The sequence below is a fragment of the Ciconia boyciana genome, chromosome 5, assembly GCF_034638445.1.
Source record: "Ciconia boyciana chromosome 5, ASM3463844v1, whole genome shotgun sequence".
Classification (NCBI taxonomy): Eukaryota; Metazoa; Chordata; class Aves; order Ciconiiformes; family Ciconiidae; genus Ciconia; species Ciconia boyciana.
In genome coordinates this window covers 27,445,559-27,470,000 of record NC_132938.1, presented here as the reverse complement: position 1 = coordinate 27,470,000, position 24,442 = coordinate 27,445,559, and the positions used below count along the sequence as shown (strand labels likewise).

Below are 24,442 nucleotides of genomic sequence, written 5' to 3'. Positions count from 1 at the left end.
CCGCGGGGCAGGGACCCCGCGCCCCCACGGGGGGCCGCGCCCGGCTCCCCTCGCCCCCGGCCCGGCGGCGGGGCCGGCCCCGCAGCGCCTCCGCTGGGGCGGGGGGGGCGCGGCCGCGCAGGGGGCGCTGCGCGGGCGCGGAGGCGGCGGCGGGCCGCGGAGCCTGCGCCCGCGGGCGGCCCGGCGGCGGGGGAGGGCGCCCTGCCCGCCCGCGGGGCTTTTTCAGCCCCTTTTCGCGGTCAGCCCGAGCGACGAAGTGTCTTCTCCCCCCCCGCCACCCCCGCCGCCCCCCGGCCCCGCGCCCGGGGGCGGTTCTTGCCCCGCCGTCCGGTGTCACTGTCCCTCGGTTGGGTCTTGGGTCTCTCCGTTGCCGTTGCCGTTGCCGCCGCCGGCGCCCCGCCGGGCTCGGCCCTGGCCCGGCGGCCGCCGCCGCCTCCGCACCGCGGATCCGGCCCCTGCAGGGCCGGCGCCCCTCACGGCGGCCGGCTTGTATTTATTATTAATTATTAATTATTATTAATTATTATTATTACACGGTTCACGCAGTTTTTAGGCATCTCCGTTAGGGTTTTCTAATTTTATTTTAAAAGGCACAAACTATAGCTCTTAGTTGAATGTTGACAGGTATGCTTTCTCTTTTTCCGTGTCTTTCTACGACTGTGTTCTGTGACTCAACTGTATAGTGTTAATATCAGTACAGCCTTGTCTAGTTGACCGTATAAATAATGTTTTCCCTTCTCGTAGTCTCTATGGCGTGTCTTTATGGAGAAATAAGGTTCTCACGGGTTCGGCTCCCTTTGCGTTTAGAGAGACCAGGTTCAGGCAATGATATATATTTTTGTTATCGGTTGCATGTCGTCTCATTTTTTTTTTTTTCCCTACCTGTTGGAATATGTTTGTGAGCATAATCGTCATAAATTATGTTCAGGGTTTTCAGATTTATTTATATGTGGTTAAAATGAATGCTTCTATTTAAAAGGGGAAATATTTCTACATGTGCATATAGTTTTCCAAGAGTGTACCATTAATTGATTGTTGATAATAAAAACCAAAATCAAATATAGCACCGTAGCTCTTCTGACTTCTTGTCAGGGCTTTATTTGGGGGGGGGGGGGGGGGGCGGCGTTTTTTTCTTTCTGCCGAAGCTGGAAGGCGCCCGTCGCAGAATCCGGCCTGAGTCATCAGAAGGAGATGGGCTGGGCAGCATTATTTTTCATCTGCGTTACCGTCAGGAAGACCGTAACTGCGGGGCCCGTCATGGCTGCCTTAGTGTGCCGTTATTAATTATTTGCAAACAGGCTGATTGGGGGGGGGGGGAGATGCGTCAGAACTGACCTTTCGTCGCTACCTCGAAAACTGGAGATGGCCACTATTAAGCGATATCGGTTAAAAGAAAAAAGAAGGGGGCATAAACTACAGGTCTGGCTTGCCAGCGGGTAACGGGTCCTGCAGGCGGGCGAGGAGCTGTCGCCAGCCGTGAGACCACCACAGCGGCTTTACAGGGCCGCAGCTTTTCGCAAACGCTCCTTGGGCTTAACCCCTCTGCTCCCGCCGAGCGCCGGGAGCGGGGCGGCCCGCGGGCACCAGCGCGGCCACGGACGCGGTTCCCCCCCGGGCCAGGACGCGTCCAGCGGCCTCGCACCCGGGGACCCGCTTCGCTTTCACCGCCCGGCAGCGGGAGGCGGCCGGTGGCCGAGGCAGCGCCCAGCCCAGCCGCTGCCGCAGCCGGAGCCCCGGCGGCGCGGCCCCGACGGCTCCCCCGCTGCTCGCCCGGCCCTGCCCCGCGGGCCGCGGGCAGCGGGGCCGGCCCGCCAGACCCCGCAGGGCACGGGGCAGCAGCAGAAAGCCGGCCTCGCCGAGACGAGCCGGCATCCAGCTCCCCCAGAAGCCCTCGGGCGGGGTCCCCCGCCCCCGCGAAGAGCCGGGCCGGCCGGGGCTGCAGCACAGCCCGGTGCCGCCTCCCGGGGCTGTCCCTGCAGCCGGGACGCGTGCGGGTTAGCTGCAGGGACGCCGGGGCGATGAACTCCGTCTGACTCTGGCAGAGGCAGTGGGAAAAAAGAAAAAAAGAAAAAAAAGACTGCTTGGGGATTTGGCCGAGAAGCAACTACGGCGAGAGCATTTCTCTGCACGGCTGGGGTGCTGGGGAGAGGGTGCCACCTTCCAGGGCACAATTAAAAGAGCCAGGAAAAACGGGACAAGTGCTGTTTCACTAATAAAAAGACTTCAATACTCAGTTTCAAAATGCTGCAATAAAATGTGCAGTCTATTTTCTGGAGGAAAAAAAACCTCTGTATGTGTTTATTGAATATATGTTTTGTTATAATGCGGATAGCTTTTGCCATTTTACTTTTCTTCCAAAAGTCATTTCATGATCTAAGAATATCTTTGTTCAAAGTAAAGGGACTGTCTCTAGGAATTACCCAGCTGTGGACTGCAGTGCAGTTCTGCTAGTGGTGATCTACGTGGAAAGAGTTTCCGCTGGAGAAGCTGCAGTGCTCAGTCCGTCGGCTTTACCATGGCTGAACTGACCCCTGAGCTCTTAGAGAAGGCGAGACCTGTATTACGAGGAAACCAACCAACCAACCGAGGGTGATTTAAAGATTTCTCTCCTGGTCAGGCCTTGCTGTGTGAAGATGATCAGCTTCCATTTTATGGCATGCAGTTGTGATTTGAAAACATTAAGAGATGACAACACGCTACTTCTTTGGGTATTTTTTTTTTTTTTGCCAAGTTCACTACTTTGTCTGCTGAAATTTGTGGTTTATTTCTAATATGAAGGCTTCAGCTTCCAAGCAGTGGATCTAGCTATATGTCTGCTAGACCTTTTCTCTCTTTTCATTTTACTACACTGTAAACTGATTTGCATCTTGATCTATCTTCTTCCTGACAAACTAAATAGGCTGCATCCTTTACATCTCCCACACTCCCTAAGGCTTAAACTTTTAAAATGTTTTCCAGAGCTGGAACCACTCTCTCCTGTTTCTGAAGATGCTTTGCGAAAGGGATACCAGGACAGTACCAAACACTGCCGTGTCTCTCTCACTAATGGTTCATACAGAGCTAAGATCACCTCTCTATTTCTGATCACAGTTTTCCACTTACGTATCTAAGCTTCTCATTAGTCCTTTTTGGAAACTTCTGTTCTGTCACTTATTCCCTCTGACCCATAAATCCTTCCTCAAGCCACTGCTTTCCATGTTCTGGTCACCGCCACAGCGCAGGGAACCGTGGGAGGCCTGAGGTGTACAGCACCCACCGTTTGGGAGGACCAGCGTGCCTGTGGCGGACCAGTTGGAACGGTTGATTCGTCAACCTTCATGATTGCTCAGTCAGGTAGAAATGGATGGTTTGAAAATACATGAAGTTTATTTCTCCCATCTCTCTGCAAAGGCAGGAGTTTGAAAAGGAGTATTAATTAAATAAGTAATCTACAGGATTGCTGCTGACAGAAGGCTAGAGGAGGGCCACGGGGTACCCAGCGGGAGCCCAGGCAGAAAGAGGATGCCAAACGGCTGCTTACCAGTGGTACCAGTGAAAGCTGAACGGGCAAGCTGATCAGTAACGCCAATGATGCTCTGGGGTTCACAAGGCAAGGAGATCTGGGCAGAAGGACCTAACAAGTCAGAAGATGCTCCAGTAAAGAAATGAGGGTAAGGTTTGTTATTTTTGTTGGGTTTACCCCCTCATGTCATTCAAATAAAGAGTAATTTGTTTTAGAAACCAACTCAAATTCAGGATGAACACACGTTGTATCTTGAAGAGTTCAAAGGTAAATTCACATTGTGTGTTTGAAGCAACTCAAGTGTTTAATTGTCTGCTCTTTTAAATGCCAGGACTTGGAATTCAGGTGTAATGTCAAATTTGGCTCTGGGGTAGCTCTTGCACACACTCTCACTTTCTTCTCTCCAATACATGAACAGAAAAAGTAATTCCTGATTGCAGTATAAATCTCTCAGATGGATGGATGCATGGCAATGCAAACATTAATTTTGCTACTAAAGAATATGTAGCTAGCATACAGGAACACTACAATTAATAAAAAAATCCTTTTCACTGAGAAGCAAGTGTGTCTAAATAGTTCAATCTCTACATATCTGCACTTACTTAATAAAGTTATCAAACTATTATCGTCCAGAGGGAAAAGGAGGTGTCATGAAAAGCGCCCATGGTCCATTACAATATTTTTTTAAATCCTCTTTTCCTCCCTTTTTTTTGACACTGTTGAAAGTGCTAATGGATGTACCTAGCAGGAGTCCCCTGAACTAGCCGGACTCCAGTCGAGGCCAGCAGCTTACTGCTGTGGTCTGAAGCATGAGCTCTTTCTGAAGGCAAAATCTGGGGTCTCTTCCCATGGGAAGCATCCCCACTGTACAGAGGAGGAATGGGACACGAAGGTCACTAGTAATTCTTAGAAACCTACTAAACTAGTACCTGGCTGTAACTCTTGCTGCACATTTAGTGTGAATCATTAAGAGTCAAACATTAATCTATAGACTACCCTCATCACCCATAAAGCAGAGCAGCACTATGAAGGCCGTATTACAATGGCCTTCTGCTTGTCACCAGTTTCATTTGGTCCTTTACAAGCTGTCGCCTCACAACTGTTATGAAACAAACTGGTAGCTTCATCCAGGGTGCTACTAAAATATGGCTCCATCTTAGAAAAACAATGTTGCACCTTGTATTTCGCACACGGGGTCATCAAGCAGACCAAGGAATGATTTGAGAGGAAACCCATCTTCTCAGTTGGTGGGGAATTCATCCAGAAACAGCTCAAGAAACTTTAGCTGCAAAAATGAAGCTCATGCTGCCATATTTTAGGTTGGAAATTTCCTTTGGAGAGAGGAAATAACCTTTTGGGCTGATCCTTGTCATGACTATGATATCAACAGGAAATTAAAATATTTGCACTTGAAAAGGAGTATTATTTCATACTATTATTGCAGGCTGAGGCCATACTTCTTCCCATTCCTTTCTGAAAGAGTGGTAGTAAGGGAATGCTGATAACATCTCTTGCTGCTTCAAACAGTGTTCGAATAACGTATAAACAGTAGTAGATAAAAGTTCGAAGCAGTCTTGGGAAGTGTAAGTGAGAGAAACTATGCCTTTCCAGCAGTCTTAAATCTAATGTCAGCATTAAGGCCTCTATCAACAGGCTTAAAGTATGGATGGGGTCTTCAGGAGCATTAACTTCAGTATCTTTAACAGAAAGATGTTTATAGAAAAATAATCAATATATTAATTTCCCCTAAGGAGAAAATCTATCCAGGGAACAAAGCACAAATTTTATGAGTTGCTGTGGTTATTTGGTTAAGAAAAAGAAGTGACTGGAGATTGTGAAACCAGTGGCTAAGAGAATTGGTTATCTGGCATGGACGCGGTATTTGGGAAAGCTTGGGCTGCTCGTTTCAGAGGCACGGGTCACCCAGAGCTCCCAGCTGGAGCTGCGGATACTCATCGCTTTGAAAAGTCAATCCACTTCTCGAAATATTCTTCTAAGACAGTGCCTGCAGCAGTTCCTGCCCCAAGATAGAGCCACAAACCCCTGTGTTTTCAGGGCTGTGAAAAACCTGCCTCTGCTTTGAAGAGCACAGGGAGGAGGCTCATCCGTCCCAAGTCATGCCAGGAACCAGGGGGTCCATGCAGCTGCAGCAGCTGCCAACGCTCTCCAGCCCGCTCCCTCCCCCTGATGCCGAGGGAGCTGAGCCACAGAGAGCCAGCGGCAGCACCTAGCAGTTGCCTTCTGAGGCTCATCTCCAAGCAGAGCCAGGAATAACCTCTTCCTGCCACCTGCCTCTTTGTGGGTAGCCACGAGCATGCTGGATTGGGCTCAGAGTTGGCCTGCCTTCCTTCTGTGATGCTCTGTGCAGCTTTCCATGGCTGAGGCCTCCTTGGGCTTGTAGGACTCTCTTCCAGAGAACCGAGTAGAAGACAATTCAGCTTCAGTGAGTCCTTGGGTGCTTCGCCTCAGTTTTGCAGACAGTACGGGGGAGCGGGGGGAGAGACAGCAGAGCTGCTACAAAGTGGAAGCTTTAATTCTCATTGAGGTTGATCATTGTTGTGTTAGTGGAGTTCAATGCAATGTACAGTTACACAGGTATGTTCCACAGGCTGTCACAAGCAGCAGGCTATTCCTACTTTTTTAATTTAACCTAAAGAGTCGACATCGTAGTTCAAAATAATCTCAAAGCAGTGCTGTCAGGACAACTCAAAAGCTCCTGCCCCTGTATTGATTTTTGCAATATCAAACCGTTTCTAGAAACAGCTACCAAAATACTCTTGCTGTATTATCCAGGATGCACTAGATGGACATCTAAACCCTTCGCTCCCGTCCTATTCAATTCCCACTGGAAGTGTAGCACTCCTGAAATATTTCTGGGCCGATTCACTGACTATCAAATCTGGTGGCATCACAGAAAGGTGGCAAGAATTACCAAGGGCACACATTATTCAAGAGAGGTGGAAAAGTTATTTATATTAACAAGGGTGTGTGTTGTACCTGTATAATGTTACATGTATATGAATACTAAAATACTGATGAGAGTGGAGAAGTTGAATTATGCACTTTTGGTTTTTACCCATTTAATCTCACCTTTCAGTGACCGCATCACTCAAGCTCTTTCCTAATGTTGGTTAGGAGGGACAAAAAAATGTAGAATAACATATAACAGTGCGATCATTTGATTCCTGCCTTAGCAAGTTTAGAACTGGTAAAGGGAGATATTTCCAATCACTAGGTAATCAAACAGATTCATTGCCACAAGATTTTGTTGAGGACAAGACTTAAACTGAATTCTGAAAAAAAATGAGCGCTTAAGTAAGAATATCCGGCCAGTACAGTCTGGGTTAATAAAAGATTCTGAAAGATTTCTGATATAAACCCACCCATTTCAGGGTGTAAGCCAATCTTTACTTACTGTAGCTGAGACCTTTAACAAATACTTCCCCCGAAAGATTTCTTGTGTTTCTTCTAAATCACCTGCTGCTGATCAGTTCCAGAAATGGGTTTACAAACTGTAGATCACAAGTTTTAGGCTGTACATCACTCTATTTCTGAATTCTAAAAGCAAATGAAAGCATGGCCTCCCAAATTTCCCTCATTTACATTTCTTCATTGTCTTTTTTGGTGGGTAATAGTCCCTGTAATAGTCATGGGGTCAGCTTCAATCCTGGCCAAAGTACTTCCACAGCTGAAGTCAAATACATCTTCAAAAGTGATTAATTTTTCCTATTATTACTGATACTTTCATTGATCAATATTTTCACTGGTGCATACCACTAATACATTTAAATGTCAGTGTGGGAATTAATTATCCGTAATTATTTCCTTTCAAAGATCATGACATTTTTTTGTTGTTGTTGAGATTTTGGGATATATATATAAACTTACGGGCAGATTTGGCTTTAAAATTGTCCAGAATCATTTGTACAAAATCTCATAAGCATAAAATACTCTTGAAGTATTTTACTTTTAAATAATTTTTACAAAATATTTAAAAGTAATAAAAATGAAAATATTTAATCACTTAAAAATAGGCATATGAACCCCCCCTGTAATTTCTAAACCCAGTTACATGTGAGTTCTGAACAAAAAGGGGTTTCTCTAAACAACGAAAAAGATTAACGCTACAAGAGAAGATTCAATTATATAACTGTGTATTGTAATTCTCAATGATTTATAAAAGGCAAAATTCAGATATGCTATACAATAAATTATCATTACGACGAGACTACAGTTTGGTCTAATACAATCCCATTATTTAGAAATGGAAAAAGAAACCCTATTAGATTATAGAGTTAATTCCCCGCCAGTGCTGAGGTCACTGCTCTTTCACTCTCAGGCTTGTCTACATGAAAACTGTTGGTACAGTTGAAGCGTCTTCTTGAGCAGAGTTACAGAAAGACAAGAGGAGCTCTGTGTTGACCTTGCCGCTCCCATAAAGGAATGAAAATAGCTCTAGTGGGTAAATCACCTTAGTATATAATTTTAAAGAAGAAGAAAAATCTGTTAAACTCTGGGGGTAAATACCCCGAAATGGCAATACACCCCAGTAGTGCCAGTATATGAGGATTAAAGACCAACCGAACCAAAGCCAGGGGCTCAAAAAGCTCATCTGTGTATTTCTGTCGCATTTCCCTGGACAGTTTGGATTGTGAGGTCTCCTTTTCCTCCCAGTGATAAATTAGCCACAAGGGATGTGTTTTCTGAGAAGGATATGAGAGGGTGGCATAGACCTTAGGCTCCCTCAGCGGGGCAAGTTTCAGGCAGAAAAGAGCATGGCTTTCAGCTGCGAGCATCCTGTTGTCCGAGGGGGAGTCATCTTTTCCCACCTCATCCTGATATGCCTCCCAGATTTTGCTTCACAGAGGTAAAAGCTGAGACATGTGCCCTCTGAAGTGCATTGAACTTTTCTCAGGGACAGGTGCCCTAGAAATGCAATTTATTCCCCTCCCTGATAACTACTTCTTCTCTCACAGCAGCCACAGTTTCCATCCACCCAGAAATGGCTGTGAGGCTCCAGGGGATGCCCAACCCACTGGGGTGCACCAAATCCACTTTTATATGTCACTTGTTCACTGACTGAGGTTATGAATTGTCCCCAAACAATTTTGCCTCCCGAAAGCCGCTCGGTTCTCTTTGCTGCGAGCACATGCACCTTCCCTTTCCACTCCGCCACCGAACTGCTGCACAGTTTAAAGGGCTGCAATGACAGGTCTCAAAAAGCCTGGGTGTCCCCATCGATGCTGACAACCCTGCGCTGCTGGCAGAGCCACCGCCTCGCACTTCAAGGAGCTGTGAAAGAAAAACTTGCTTTTAGCGGAGGCGCCTCTATTTGTCTGTTTAGCATCATTAAACTGGGACTTGTGAGTTCAACAAACTCGGTATTAACCACACTGCTGGCTGTTGAATAAAGATACTAAAATTATTACTTACTTTCAGTGGCTGCCTGCAAGAGAGTTGAGAAATAAGTTTTCTATGTTATTATGTCAGGAGGTCAAATCGCTTACTCACTTGTGTCATTGAGTTAGACAAAGAATAGCTATAAAAAAGTATCAGCTACTGCTAATCAGTGCAGCTCCATGAGGATACAGTGCTTAAAAACCCACACCATTTTGTTGTTCTAAAGAAATAGCTTCAAAAAATTCCTTATTTGGTTGCCACAGTGTAATTTTTAAATTTTTTTGGTAATAGGAGTCCTGGGCTGGCTAGCTGTCTCACCAGCATACAACCCAAACAAATGAGATGTCGCTGATGGAAAACTGATGGAAAAGAAGATTTGAACAATTATACACAACAGATAAGCCATTAGCTTCTCCCGGGATCTAATGATATGCTCTGCAGGATCATTCGGGCTACAGCCATAATTAAAGCTGGTCCTGAGTCATTCTGTTGTAGCACAGAACATTAACAACGGGGAAAAGAAAATCTTTGGCAGTCTCCATGCAAGGGAGGGCTAGGATGAGACTGGTGTCTGATGCAGGTTAGGACTGAAATATATTTGAAATACAGGGTTATGAGGCAGAATTGGCATTTTATTACTATTTTATTTAATAGGCTACCATTTGGAAGCATAATCATATCTGGATAAAGACCTGAACGTGCTTTTCCACACTGTGTCACCTGTGAGAAGGCCATTATTCAGTTATGCTGAATGTGTGATATTATTCTATTCATCCCATGTTTAAATTACTCAGCTATTTAAACCACACTCTTTCAGTCTGTTGCTTTTATTAGCTGAGAAACACCATCTCTGTTTTTGACCTCCTCTTGATGAAGATACTGGCAGCTGTATTTGCACATTGTTTTTTGTTTTCCAGTGGAAAACCCACGATTTTGTGATAAATTAAGGGCAAACCCCAATCCACATGGCCAGTTTGTTCAATCCATCTGAAAAGCTCCTTGCGACATATGAAAGTCAGCGAGGCCTGTGCTGCCAAAAGGAAACCATTAAGACTGTTTATTGCTATCCGGAGCCACTTGAAAATTACACACACGATTGCTTTTAAATGTTCCCATTTGGAAAGAATAAGCATACATGCAAAGGCGTTCCTAGCTGCAGGCTCATTCCTCTTCAAGCAATGCCGTCCATCGTCCTGGACGAAGGTGGCCTCCTTTTTGTCTACCCCAATATTTTCAAGAAACAGCCCAGCTTCTACTGGTAGACAGCTATACAGACACTTAATAGAGCTGGTTCCTGGGTTTGCCCACGTTGGTCAGAATTTTGCTTTCACATTTTCTATGTTCAGTGCAAAATTTCACTCTAAATTGTCTTCCCAATGGCTTTACCTCTGCGAGGCGTCTTCTTCACGCACAGTCCTACCTAAATATTACTGTGGTGGCCAGAGTTAAGAAAACCATTTACTTTTATGGCATTTTTTTTCTGTGTTTCACAATAACGAATGTTTAACTTATCAATGGCATCTGTTAACATGTAAAAAGCTGGATAAATAAACCTAATTCAGGCCAAATATATTCTGTAGTCTAGTGTACTCCTGAGGGACTTCCTGTTATCTGTGAAGTGACCGGAGGGAGCGTGTGGAAAAAACAAATGCTAAATGTGCAGAATTAATGGAACGATCCCTGCTCCAAGATAGATTTAAGTGTTAACTAGTAATTTTTAAATACTTCGGTGAAAATACATGATACATTTAGTTTTATTTCATTTGAAATAATTCAGCTGGTAAGTCTTTTTCAGAAAGCAAACTATTGTTGCTGCCTCACAGCTCCAATTTATTATCCCACGTAATAACCTTGGCAAAAATGTCTATTATTTCGACTGTTGAATAAGGACTTGGTTCACATGTCTAATGCCCTGTGTAAGAGAATTAGCAGAAACTCATCTCAATGTGGTTTCAAAAGAGGAAACTAAGCAGACAGCCTTGTTAATTTAGCATATAGACTTGGAATAAAGTACAACATCCATCATCTCTCAAAATTCAATTAAAAATTGGTCTTGTGTCCAAGGAGAAGGAGCCAATTTTCTGCTGGAAGCAGAGTCTTGGAAGATCGCTAAAACCCTTAATGGTTCTTTCATTGTGGGAGCCAATATGAAAGAAAAACCAGTTTGGGAGTTCAAATTACCCCTCACATTAAATGCTAGAACATGTGTAATCCTCAGGCTGGGCCCGTTGCTGTTGATGCAATGCTTTCTGTCACCACGGACACACGGGGAATTCCAGCTGCGCTTGTCCCTGGTCCTTCAAATTTTCCCGTGTGCCGCTGTACGCTGTGGCAACGCTGAACAGACTTTTGCATTCAGGGTGAAATACCCTTCCTTACCATATGTCGTGTATAGTTCTTATTCTCCCGCAGTAGGCTTCTATGTGTGATAAAAAGATGCTTGCAAACACACAGAGATTTAATATCTGGGGAAAGGGAAGCCTGAAAATATGTTAACAAGATTTTCAGCATTAAACACAATTCTGTTTCAGATTTCAGCTGTTAAACATCTTAATTTGTTTTGCTTTTTACTCCAGTATCATAATGCTAATACACTCTGACAGCTTGTGACTCCACGCTGAGGAGGTTTCGCAAACCAATCTCTTTACTTGAAATTTGATTTACAAAGAGCTTCAGTCCTTTAGCTGGGTGGCAGCAGTCACCGTCACAACACTTGTCATGACTCGAAGTAGGAGCACAATCTGGGCAGTTTTTCCTTATTTGTTTATTTTCTTCTGGTGGAGGACTCACTGAGATGAAAGAATCCCTTTAACCATTTAATATCCTCATCTGTCAATAAGCTCAGTCCAGAAAATAGTCGTGCAACGTCTGCCACACTCCAAAGGAAATAGTGGATTTTTTTTTTGCAACATATATTCAGCTCTTGGTGCAGAATACAGGTAGCATCTATGCAGTTTATTTTTATAATATTTGTTTTAGTTGAGCTGGTCTAACAGTTAATGCAGAAAGCTTTTAGGCTCCACGTTCTCCTTCCAGCCCAACCTAGCTGGGTCTTCTCACCAGCAGTTAGCTCAGGCTGCTTTCTGGGCACTCGAGGTCACTGCTGAGCCTGCAGGACCATTTGTTTCAGCTACAGGCCAGCCCCAACCTTGTGTGGGCCATCGTTTCCCTGGGAAATCAGGTTTTTGTCATGTGAAGAGTACATGAGGTGGCACTTCACATCACGAAGCCCTGCAGAACGGGCATGAAAAATAATAGATGACCACAAACACCTGCTCTCAGAGGCAGCCCTCTAGGCTGCTGCCTGCTCTTGGCAGCGGTAGGTATCTTCTCTGTGTACATGCACGTGGCTTGTCCTGAACGAGCATATCCCGGCATATCCCAGCGTCCCGACAGGCACGTTATGTAGCGTAACCACCTCCAAAGGATAAGCAGCATGCAGACCATTCATTTGAGTAATTGTATGATTAACTGGAGGAGATGATTTGGCATCAAAACTTAGTGAAAAATCTTTTCTTCACCTCTCCTCCCAGTAAATAGATTTTTAGATTTTTTTTACATTTATTTTACTAAGATAAAATGTCTGTAATTCTCCAGGCAGAAGATACAATGGCTGCTGTGGGAACAGCAGTGTGGATGTTTCCAGCTCTCCTTCTCCATAGGTGAGACATGGGAAGCCAAGCTAACATCACCTAGCTAAGAAGCCCAGGCTGTGGAGGAGAACAGAGAAATAAACCACACGTGTCTGCCTCACTGCAGCAGGCATCACTCTTGAAAACATTTTGCTTACGGTTTTTAAATCTCCTTTCTTCCAGAAAGGGGACACCTTTTGCCATATTTTCCTCTCAAAAGGGCATTTAACCGGAAGGATTCAGCTTGCCTCACTCAGCTCCAAGCATAGGAAATGATCTGCTAACGCAACAGGTCTGCACGCTAAATAACTGCGGTCTGCACGGAGATGCTGGAGCTGGCTTCAGCCCAGCCGGCTGCTCCTGGTCATCTGGCTGAGGCAGTGCAAAGCATGCTGCCGCTTCATGGGCTGCCTTTCTAGACAACCTGACTCCACTCCTGATGGGCTTCTTGCTCTGGTGACTGTTACTGCAGTACCTGGGTAGCCAGGTCCTTCTGAACCCCGCAGTCACTATGCCATAGTCACAGTAACTGTTAAATGCATGCTTTTTTTGTTGGTTTTTTTGTTGACAGTTTGTTCTTTTGTTATCTATACTGAGTTTCTAGCATCTTTATTGCCAGGTTGTAGCCTAAATTAAATTCACTAGTGAAGACATTCTTTCTCTGGACAAATTAGTTTCTGTGTGCCATTTATCCATTTGGAAATAGATATATAATAATATTTTTCTGCCTCACAGTAGTGTTTTTAAATCTCATTCAACTCCGACTGCAAAGTGCTTTACTGTTTTCTGGTGATGACGGGCTCTGTAAGCACCAGTGATTAAGTGTGCGGTCCAAGAAGTACCCCACTGACTCCAGTCCGCCTTTTCTGCTTGTGCTACTTGAAATATAGTTGAAAAACTGAAAACAGTTGAAAAACTGAAAACCCAAGTCTAGGTACCTATGCTTTTACACAGGACCAGTGGCTCTGGGTACCTGACTTGAGGGATACTAAAGATGTCTGATTATCTGGCGACTGCAAACAGGTATCCTTGAAAATCCAGCTGTTTCCAAGTCCCTGATGTTGGATGCTCAGGTTTTGTGGTATTCAAGATGATTCAAAGTCTTGTCCAAATTATTTTATATTATTGCAATACAAAGGAAGTAACTGGTATTTGTATTCAAGCTGCAGCTCAGTACTGTCAAAAGAGCGACATCTTGCCTTAAAACTGCAAACAAATAAAATGATATTGTAGAATTTATTTCCTTTCCATGATGAAAAGTACCATGGCAGCCTGTGGAGAAATATGTCTTCTTACATTTCCCTCACTAGCCACAAAGATTTAATAAACATTCTCAGTGCAGCATGCACATAGCTTTGCCACACTTGGGCTGCTTCAACCATCTTACTATTTACCTATTGCTGCCAGAGTCCCCACCGCAGGCAGTGTCCGCCCTGTTTGCACGCACCTTTCCAAAGCCTACCGGGCAGCAACGATGTTTATTTACAGCCCTTCTTTCTGACTGCAAATGGACAGCAAGCAGCTGAAAAAGGCTATATTGACCAATAGAGAAGAATTTCTGGCTAAAAAGCAGAATCCCTGGCATCTGAGGGAAAAAAGGAAACTGTCTGCAGCAGAGGGTGACAGCAACCCACAGCAGAGAGCGGGGTGGTGGCCCTGAGCCGGGCTGGGCGGCTGGGCAGAGCGGGCTCTGCCCGAACGCGGCTCCTGGCCAGCTGGGATGTGCCATGGGAGCACAGCTGGATTTTATTCTTTCTGTGCAGGACAAGGCTGAGAAACTGGCTATGTCCTAGGTCGAGAACAAGAGGGGAGGAGTGCTGCAACTCCACCATTTACCCTTCGAGAGCCTGCTCCTTGCTGAAGTCCTTTTTCCATCGTAGGCACGCACTTCCTGGACGTTATTCGTCACAGCTCTTCTGCATCTGACAACTTATTCGCGTTCTTCATTTTACCTTACCAGCCTGTAGCTGGTAAGAGCTAACGTTCATTACTTTTTACATCAAAGCTTACTCAGTACAGTGTAAGCCTTCAGCTGCCTGGTTAACAACGCGTGAGGGTTGCTGTCAACTGGAAGTATGTGAAAATAGCCACATGCTGCTTCAGGTATAGAGGCTGCTTGAAAAGCCTTGAAGCAGCAAAGAGAAACGTACTCATGAGTTTAATTGTATTCATGCTGTAAGCAGATTTTAACCATTCAGGATGAAGACAGATATTGAGAAAGCCAAGTACCGAGTGATAATATTCCATCATAAACTGTTTATCTGCATCTATACCTTGCTCAATTATTTTGTCTACTTAATACACAGCCCCATGTGAAAAAAAATACAGCTTTGAAGCTAATGTAGCACCTACATAAATTCGAACAGTATGTAAAGAAAGGCAATAGCTGCAAATGTCACTGTACATAGTCACCCAGGCTGTTTTTCCCAGATATAAACCCAACTACATGGAAGACTTGCAGCTTGTGCAAGTCAAAAGCTTTCTTCTTCCCTTTCACACCACACAGTGAAGTGAATCACTGCAAAGGCGGTGCAGCCACCTGAGCTCCTCAGTCTTTGGTTTACCCAAAGGTTTCTCAGAAGTCTGTCATCTGCAAAGGTGATTTAACGAGGCAAGCCTTGCAAATGAAACTACAAGCACCGTCCTCTTCTGTGCAAAACGCAGCGCAGCGAAGGCATCGGTTAGCTCTGACAATTTTAATTCACTTAGGGAAAGCCCCTGTGTGTTGTTACCAGTCGGGAACACGCCTGGCCCCAATATTGCAGAACATTGTGGTAGATGGGCTTTGCCACTGCAGGCAAAAAAGTCAGCTGTCACAATTTTTGTTGAAAGTTACTTCTAGTTTTGGTTATCAAACCACATGCACTTATACTGGACTGTATCATCCAGTCAAGTGAAATATTCTTTTACATTACTCAGAGAAAAAAACCCTTAAAATTGACTATTTGCTAAGCACAGAAGGATATAAAAATACTAGTCAACAGTTCCAGGAGAAGTATAAGAAGAAAGCTACCAGCAAAGGTTTGCAAGAAATAAAGACCTCTCTTCCTACAAAAAGATTTGAAAAATGCAGCTGCTTTTCTGCAAGGTGAATAGAGCAGATTCTGCAGCAAAACCTTCCCATGTATTTTCACATCGCTGTGGGCAAAAGCACATTAGTCACTACCTTTAAAAGAGGTAATGGCTTTTCAACTGTTGCGTGCCCATGTGTATCCGTAACAAATGCGCTGAGAGATAACGGCTTTGGCTGAGGCAAATGGATGAGAGTTGGGACTGGCTGATTTGCCTCCACCACTACCTCCCAGCTTTGCCGTCAGCAGGCGTATGCATGTTAGACATATAGGTTGCATCCCAAGATAAGTGTTTCAAAGTGGTTTTGTGAGGCTGCAAATTAATTTTGAAATTCAGCTTTGGTCCATTGGAACAGGCTTCTAATTATATCAGTTAGCAGTACATTTTGTCATCGTTGCCTTTTCAATGTCGTCCTACCTTTTCCAAACTAATAACGAAATACAAAATACATGTAGGACTACTGGTAAGATATGTGCTAACTGGCTTCTTTATGTCGTGTGCTGTCCTTTTATCCTTATGTTTTAAACTCAGCCTAAGACCTGTGAATACTTAGAACACGAAGGCAGAACACATTTCACAGCTCGGTCTAACACTGCTCTCTTCACACTTAACTTACCTAAAGCCTAACTGGGACATGGCTGGGCGAAGAGGGTTTGCAGGAGTCATGTGCAGCTTCAGTGCAAGGCTCTCCCCCACCAGCGCTCCGCAAGCAGTGCCTCCCGCTCTCCGGGAGACGGGCATGCCGGGAGCACTGCCCTCTGCCCAAGAGTGGTTCCAATATAAACCCAGGGAGCCAGGAAGGGCACCAAAAAACTCTGTCAAATATGAACCAATCCAAATGTTTTCTAAAAATCCTCCAAAATGTCAGTTCATGAAACAGTTCAGAGAGCTCACTTTCACCCTCTGGTTGGTGATGAGCTGAGTGTTATCATCATGTGTCAGTCAGGAAAAGCTTTCAACTAAGACTTGAATAGTAGCACAAAGTCCAACACAGAAAGCTCATGCTGAAATTTAGTCTACTTCAATACATTAGTATTAGTTAATAGACCATACAGATGCCAAATCACTCACCAGAATTCATTTTTCCTAAGAAGAGTTTGTAATTAGACTAAAAAACCCCCCTTACATTTAATATCCTTTGGAAAAATAGCCACTTTGTTCTCACATGGCAATGTTTAGACATGGTCCCAGGAAAGTGCATCAGGAGGTGACACCTCCAATCTGAGTGATAGGGACATACTGAGAAATAGGAGGATTAGTGCAATGCCTCCCCCTCGGACTTGTGCACTTTCACAGTGTTTTATGAACCACTCCAAAGGCAACCAAGGAACTCTTGGCCACAGAGAAGAGGGGATATCCATCACAAGCACCCGAGCCCAGGTCCCTGGAACAGCAGTTTTGGCATTACCATTAACACAGAAGTTGTTTCAGAAGCAGCTCATTTGTCTGGTATGTCCTATTCATTTTCTGAGCTAAAAAAGATTTGATGACTCTGTTTCCGAGACCTTCCTGATATGTTTGTAACCTTTTTATCCCCATTAGCACCTGAGAGGGGTCCTTCCAAGTATATATTCCATAAAGGTTCATGCTCACATCAATATAGGTATTTTAAGTGATTGAGGATGCTTCGAGACACAGCAATGGTAAGTGTCATGCCATGCTGGGGCGTGACGTCCCATCCGCAGCTGCCAGGTACAAGCACATGATTTTATTCTGTTGTGAAAGTCCTCTCCCAAGACATATTTTAGTATTCTTTCAGTTAAGATCCAATACAGGAAATTTTCTCATTTGCAGAAAACATTGATCTTCCTAGTTTACGCTGTTGAACCTATATAGAAATAGCATGACTGGCTCATATCTGTTGCATTGGTGATTTTGTTTCTGGGAATACAGACTTAATGGTCATCCTATTGTCCAGTAATGCGTATTTGTGAATGCCCTGAAAACATAGTTTGGTTATTTTTATGATTTTTTTTTGCAAGCTCTTTAAACTGCTGAAAAACTAATGGAACCAGTCCTTGCAGAAGGTATGCAAACATCAGAAGCAAGTAACTATATTTAGGGTCATGCAAAATTCTCTAGGAGAGTCTCAAAGTCTGAGTATACTGCGGTGAGCAACAGGGTTTCCCACAGGGCATCACACGCTTGAGGTACAATATTGCCAGAGATCCTCTTCGCCCATCCACAAGAAATGTGCCAGGTGTATTGTATGGAAAGTATGTTTTAGTGAGCTCCTGCAAACCAGAGACTAGGCAAAAGATTACTTTGAAGAGCTGCGTCATGTGTTACAGAATAAGCATCATTTGCTATCTGATAGCGGTGCTTACCTTTTTGGAAGGAAAGGTTTGACCCTACCATCTGAGATGTTTTCTGCCCCACAAGCCCTAACGCTCTGCTCTGACACCCAACACAGGAAGCTACCAGGTAGTTTCCAGAGATGTGGATGGCACGTCTCTTTGTATGCTTGTCATTGGAGTAGTTTGTTGTCTGTAATCAGAGGTGATAGACAACAGGAATGTTTAAAATCTTGTTTTCTCCTTTCTGTTTGATAAATTCTGTAATTTCAAGGAAAGATTTGCATTTCTGTTAATTTTGGTTTGGTTTCTAGACCTATGTGACTGGCTTCAGCATATTTTAAGCAGCAGGTTACCTGCTGAGGAAAAATGCATCTGTGAACTATGGATATGGCATTAGCTAAGAGAATTTGAAGCGCATCACGTGCAGTGAAGCAGATGGACTCTACGGATGAGTTAACTGTGACTCATAAGATTGTCTTAAGTAATGGATTTTTTTTTCTTTTCTAAATGGCTTAAAAACCCGTGGGCTTTGGGGAGGAGAGCTCCAATAGCTACTCCTGCAGAGCATGGGGTATTCAGTAAGGTTTACAGAGCAGCAGCTATATTACCCCTTGCAGAGGGATAAGCATCCCTCTTGCATGTTTAACTCCTGCTACACTTTATAACAAAGATGAACAAGAAAACAGACCCCCCTCCCCCCCAAAACGCCATCCCCACACCATACCGTGAGAAGAGTCACAGCCCACCCTGTACTTTCTATCTCTGTTTTGGGCTCTTATTGCCTGCAAAACTTGAGCGGCTTCCAGTTCAGTCATTTCCCCTTATCAGGGAATTCAGATGAAATTACATTCCTACCGGAGGCTTTTAGAGGTATATAGGAGTCCTGTTTGCCTTTACAGGAGATGTATTTTTCTGGCACCTTTTCTTTTTTTTCCCAGCCAAGCAGTGGTCATCTGCTCACTTCCAGTGTCCACAACCACTTCTGAGTTTCACTGCAGACGTGTCTCTGAAAGTGAGCATTTTGTCATCCTGTTCCCCAGTTACCCAACCTTTTCTCAGGAGAGCAGAGACAAGGAGGGAGAAAAGCAGGCCAAGTCCCTTCTCCGCAAAGTTTATTGAGTAAGTACTTAACCAGCTTCCCATTATCAGGAAGGGGATCCACCTGAGACCAAATCTTTGCTAAATTGGGCAGCAAGGACTGTACCTAAAGCTAATTTTCTAAACAAAGTGGTAGCTGCCTGCTTTTAACTCTCCCCCAGAAGAGTTGCCTGGCTAAGGATCAATACTCATGAGATGAGCAAGCTGCTGCTGTTTATTATCTGTGCCTAGAGCCTCCAACAGCTACCAGCACCTGGCCGTGTTCACTGATGATCTCTGCACCAAAACACTTGCTAAAGAGAGCATTTTGCTCTCAAGCAGCAAAACAAAGGGAGTCGGCTGGACCCCGGAGCAAGGGCGCAGAGGAGGAAACGGAGCCTTTGTCCCACCTGGCTGCGATGGAGAAAGGGGAGGGATGGAGGCATCGCACCTGGACGGGGCGCAGAGGAGGCAGAGCTCTCCTGGGGGACCTGGCACACATCGCCCTCTGCATGGGGTATCCTCTGCCATGTCCGAGCCTCAGCTGTTGCAGCCCACTTCTCTCCCACACTACTCCCTATTTCTTCCATATGCCCCCAGCTTCATCCTGCTGTTTGGCAAGCCGTCTTCTTCTCCTGAGGCACGCCGAGGCCCTGTTAGCCAGCTGGTCTCCCTTGGGGCCCTCCTGGCAGCCTTTGCTACCTGTAGACGAAGGCGCTGGTGAGGTGAGCAGACACAACTCCCCTTTTACAAGGTTTGTGGAATTATTTTGGCATTAAATCAGTGCCAGTGGAGCGCAGCCCCATCGGTGCCCTTTTAGCATCCTAAACAGCTCTGGTCAGGTCAGAGCTGCTAGGTCACATTCACCAGAAAATAATAATAATTTAAAAAATCATACCAGGATTTCCACTGTTTTACTTGGCTCATAAGGGTCACAATCACCCAAACCACGCTTGTCTGGGTGCCCAGCAACCTTGGTGCGGAGCTGCTGAAGCAGAAATAGCTGCCTGACCGCCTCCAGACCCAGCCTCAGAGCAACCTCCAGTGGCAGCGAGCTGTTCCCACAGACCCGGCACCGATGCTCGTCCCCGGGAACCCCAGCGAACCTCTCCCACCACAGAGCAACGCTGGCCCTCTGTCCAGAGGCAGAAATAATGCAAGACCACTACCATTTCCATTAAGGCACCGGCATAAAATCTGCTTTCAAAAAATGAAATTGTCAGTACTTTCCCATGACTCATCTAACAGCCAAAATGTGCTTCTGGCACAAAACCAAACCCGTCATCCACTGAAGACTCAATTAAAAATAAAAAAAGGGGCAGTTATTAGTTCAAAATTTTGTGTGAACTTTTTGCTGGTTGCTGGTGAAGCCACATACTCGTTGAGATTCAAGGATCAGTGATACTGCAGCACATGCATAACTAAGCACAAACTCCAGGATCTTTGCCAGGTAGAAACGGAATTAACCAAGCACATACTTAGCTTTGCAGTGCATCAAGTGCTTTATTGAGTCAAAGTCTGAACCACAGTCCACCGACATCAATGAAAGATCTTCTGAGGACTTTGGGTTCGACTCAAAGAAAGCCATCTCTGCTTGTCTTTTACCACGACAGCCACACGTACTCTTGGAAATACAGCTTACAGCAGCAATCCACAGGGCATCGTCCCATCTCACGTATGTCTTTTTTATTGTCTCATCTCATATGCTAAGTTTTGTGGAATATAGCTTGGTTCAGCCTACCCCAGTCAAGCAGAAGCTTTTACCAGCGGGATGTACACATTCTACAATCCGGTTTCACAGACACATCGCATGCAATAGGAGAAATTAGTTATAATAAGTAAAATCAACACCACCAAAGGTAATCAACATTTTATTTATAAACATACATTTACTATAAAAGCTGTTGCATTTTAGACAAGTTTTCCTAATTTCCAGAGGCATTTTAGAATAAATAAAATAAAGGAGAGATTAGCATAATTGGTATTCAACATTAGCCCCAGCTAGGACAGCAATCCTTGTCCTTGAATGGACATGCAGATAAGGAAGGTCCCCTTCTGGTTCACCAACCTTTAGGACATTCACCGAAAACTACAGATGTACTGCATCAATAACACTACGTAGCAAGAGTAAGGAAAAAAATACACCATGGAAAATGGGGTTGTGAAATACAGATGGGTTATGATGACACCTGTTCAGGTTCTCTGAAGTAGTAAGAGGCTAAATAAGTTCTGAAACATCTAAAACTCATTACATACATTGTACTTGCTTAGCAATAATAAATCATTTTTTGCAACAAATACATTTACGTTGTAGTTCAATTGTAGTAAAGAATTATTTTTTTCTGTGCTCAAAGTTCCTGATAAGAAATGTATCATGTTTATGTGTTTAAGGGGGGGGGGGGGAAGATGTTAGCCTGAATGAATTTGCCATGTAAGACTCCAAAGGAAATACAAAATCAAACATAAGCAGTTGGCAAGCACAATTTAGAAAACGGTTGAAAATTGTTCTGTGCTGGTGAATAGATGTTCATGAGGGGGAAAACATCGTCGTCTGAGAAAGCTGCTTTGTTTTGCTGTACATACAATCAAACTTCACTAAAACATGCATATATGAAACTAACTGGTAGACACTGGGATCAGTTTCTAAGCAGCTTCAGAGATCCAGTGGTGTGTCTGCAGTGTGATGCATACCCCACCCCACCCCTCGCCCATGCATTTTAGTCCCAACCATTACCCCTACGTGAATGAGAAGCAGATCTAACCTCCGTGCAACCAACCCTTCTATACACTTGGGGACCAATTTGCACATCTAAACTGTATCACATGGGTGAAGTGGTGTTAGTGACTCATACCAAATAGATGCACAGGCATGCACAGTTTCATTTAAAAATCAGGCCCAGACATCATATATTCACATACCCTTAATGCAGTGCATGGAATTATACAGATGTACAAAGTTGGTTATAAAATCTGCTTCTTGAATTTCCGTGTTACGCATTATTTGCAGGAAAACGTTATGATGACCACATGCAAAGTGTAAGCATCCTGGTTATCAAAACCCTTTAACAGTAAAACATGCAGATGGTTAATCAAAATATTGGACATCGCTTTTATTTCCAAAACATTTATCTGATTTTTTTTTTTTTTTTTAATATTCCCCAGGTGAAGTCCATGCAGGACTTCAGCTTTTTGGATTTATTGCATCCATAAGTCATCGTTGACTGTGTGCAACAGCTTTGCATTTTCTAAGGCACAATTTTAAGGAAGTAACATGTAACTTTCCAGCAGATAGTCACAATGTCCTCCAGTGACAACATCGTACATGGGTTTTCAATGACACGCAGTTTTGCATGGGTATGCAATTCACATGCAAGCAACTGTCTAGTGTTTAAATAAATAGTTGCTAGCTATAGAACGACTCAAAATTATTGCTTCCCTAATAACCACTTCATTTCCATTTACCAACACATCAAAAGACAATGGATGTGCACATAGATAAAATAAATCTCTATTAATTTAGTTTTATCACCATTTTAAGGCAGAATAAGTAGATTTTTTTTTCCTCCATTTTAAGTTGCATCGTGAACTGCTAAGGTGGGATATTTCCAATAACTGCTTACCAAAAAGTGCTAGGATATTCTACAATTGCAACACATCCCCTAACCTTGTCTGTGTGTTGTAGATAAAATGACACAGCTCTGACCGCTGTTTCAACGAGCTGCTGGATCACCTTAGTAAGGAGCACATGCTTAATCAAAAAGCACAAAGGAAAACAAACACAGGCAAGTTAAAAGTTTTTTTGCCTACGGCTGCCAGCCTCCTCCCCGCCCGCCTTCTGCACTCCCGGGTTTGCTGACTTCATTGGGGTGGTGTATGGAGGAACACAGGCTCAAGGCTGTTTAATTCCCTGCTCTGGAGGGCTCCCAAACCACACGTGTTTTCTCCGCTTGAGATTTCAATCAACCATAATGTTTGCAAGTGAACGAGCAGATGACAAACCAACTCGGACCATCAATGGGCAAGTTACACGCCAAAGAGAAAAGCTTCACCCTAGCATCAAACCGCAGCGCTGAGTCTCACAAGTCTGCCCACTCAGCTGCCTCTCCCTCACATCAAGTTTAATAACAACATGGGCTGCTGAACTTAGTAAGAAGGATTGCTCCTAATGGGAATCTTGCCATCGTTAACGGTATGCAGTCTTTAGGTTTAATGAAGAAATCTTTATTGGAGAGAATATTAAGCTATAGTCATGAACATTACTTGAGGTACACAAACAAAAAAATCCTATCACTAAAGGTGCAATAATTTATTTGTATAACTCCTACCCTCCACTGAAGGTAATATAAACACAAAATGCTTCAGAATTACAGGATGTATTATCAAACTAGTCTCTGTATAAAAAAAGTTATAGCTTCAGTTATAACAGAGAAGTCGTGCTGTGATGTTTAGTTTTCAAATGCACTGATTAGATACTATCTTAAAATTACTTCTCAGCTCAAGTTGGCATATTCTATAAAGGTTCTGTAAACTTAAACTTTTTAATTCCTAGAAATATTAAAACAAAACAGCTTTATTGCATGTTTATTTTCTTATTACTTTCAAAAGGACAAGGTAACAGACTGGAAATCATAAACATACCTGAAAGGTGGGATTTCTTTTTTTTTAATAGTACTTTAGGCTTTGCCTTCCCAACCATGGTCATACATAATTTGCAAATTTCTTAAGAAAGGGAAAAAACCAACATATTGCATTTTAAAGGAGCAGGTGCAGCATTTTTATGAGTTTTTCAAAATGAGATGTGAGCCATGATGTCCATGGATTCAAGCTCTTACAAGTGATTGTCTGGAGGCAGCCGGTACATATGAGAAGATAGTTCCTTCTTGAAAGTTATTAGGACTGAAAGTCATGTCACAATGTAGTTGGCTGTCCAGCAGCTGGAAAAAACAAAACGAAACCAAGTAATTAGTTGACAAATTTTAACAAGTGCACATAGGCTTTTCCTCATATGATCTCTACAACTCAAAAAACTCAGTCTGGAAATATGTATCATTTGTGCCCTGCTTCTCTTTCTTCCTGCGAAGCTGGGGCACTAACTGCAAACAAGGATTCAGCATAACTCCAGTGGAAATATATTTTCCATGCCATATGGACAAATGCATTCTGCATGCACTTGTATTTCATTTTACTCCCAAAGTACTTGCGGGTATATTTACTTTTAGGCTCTGCAGTGGCAAAATAGTAAAGCAAAGGACTGATGAGTCATCTTTAGCTGTGCCTGGTTTGTGTTACGTGGTAATACAGAGCCCTTGTGTTATTTGGCCATACAAGGAATCTCATTAATTTACTTCTTGCCTTTGACTTCAGCACTCACAAACCTCTAACTTTTCCCCGTGTTTGACACTGAATACCAAGTTCCCTTCCTTGTGAGGTTTTGTTCTAGAGAAATAACCTACCCCATTCAT

The 24,442-nt window shown here is 43.9% G+C and overlaps 1 protein-coding gene across 3 annotated transcripts in view; it reads right to left on the bottom strand.

Annotated features, from left to right (window-relative positions):
• Window positions 1–23,532: 23,532 nt before the first annotated feature.
• Window positions 23,533–24,442, bottom strand: part of LIMCH1 (LIM and calponin homology domains 1) — a 183,276-nt gene continuing 182,366 nt past the window's right edge. For all 3 annotated transcript variants that reach the window (XM_072861281.1, XM_072861279.1, XM_072861280.1), the window contains one exon: window positions 23,533–23,914. In XM_072861281.1, coding sequence (XP_072717382.1) covers window positions 23,889–23,914 — 26 coding nt within the window. In that variant the 3' untranslated portion in view covers window positions 23,533–23,888. The remainder of the gene's footprint in view (window positions 23,915–24,442) is intronic.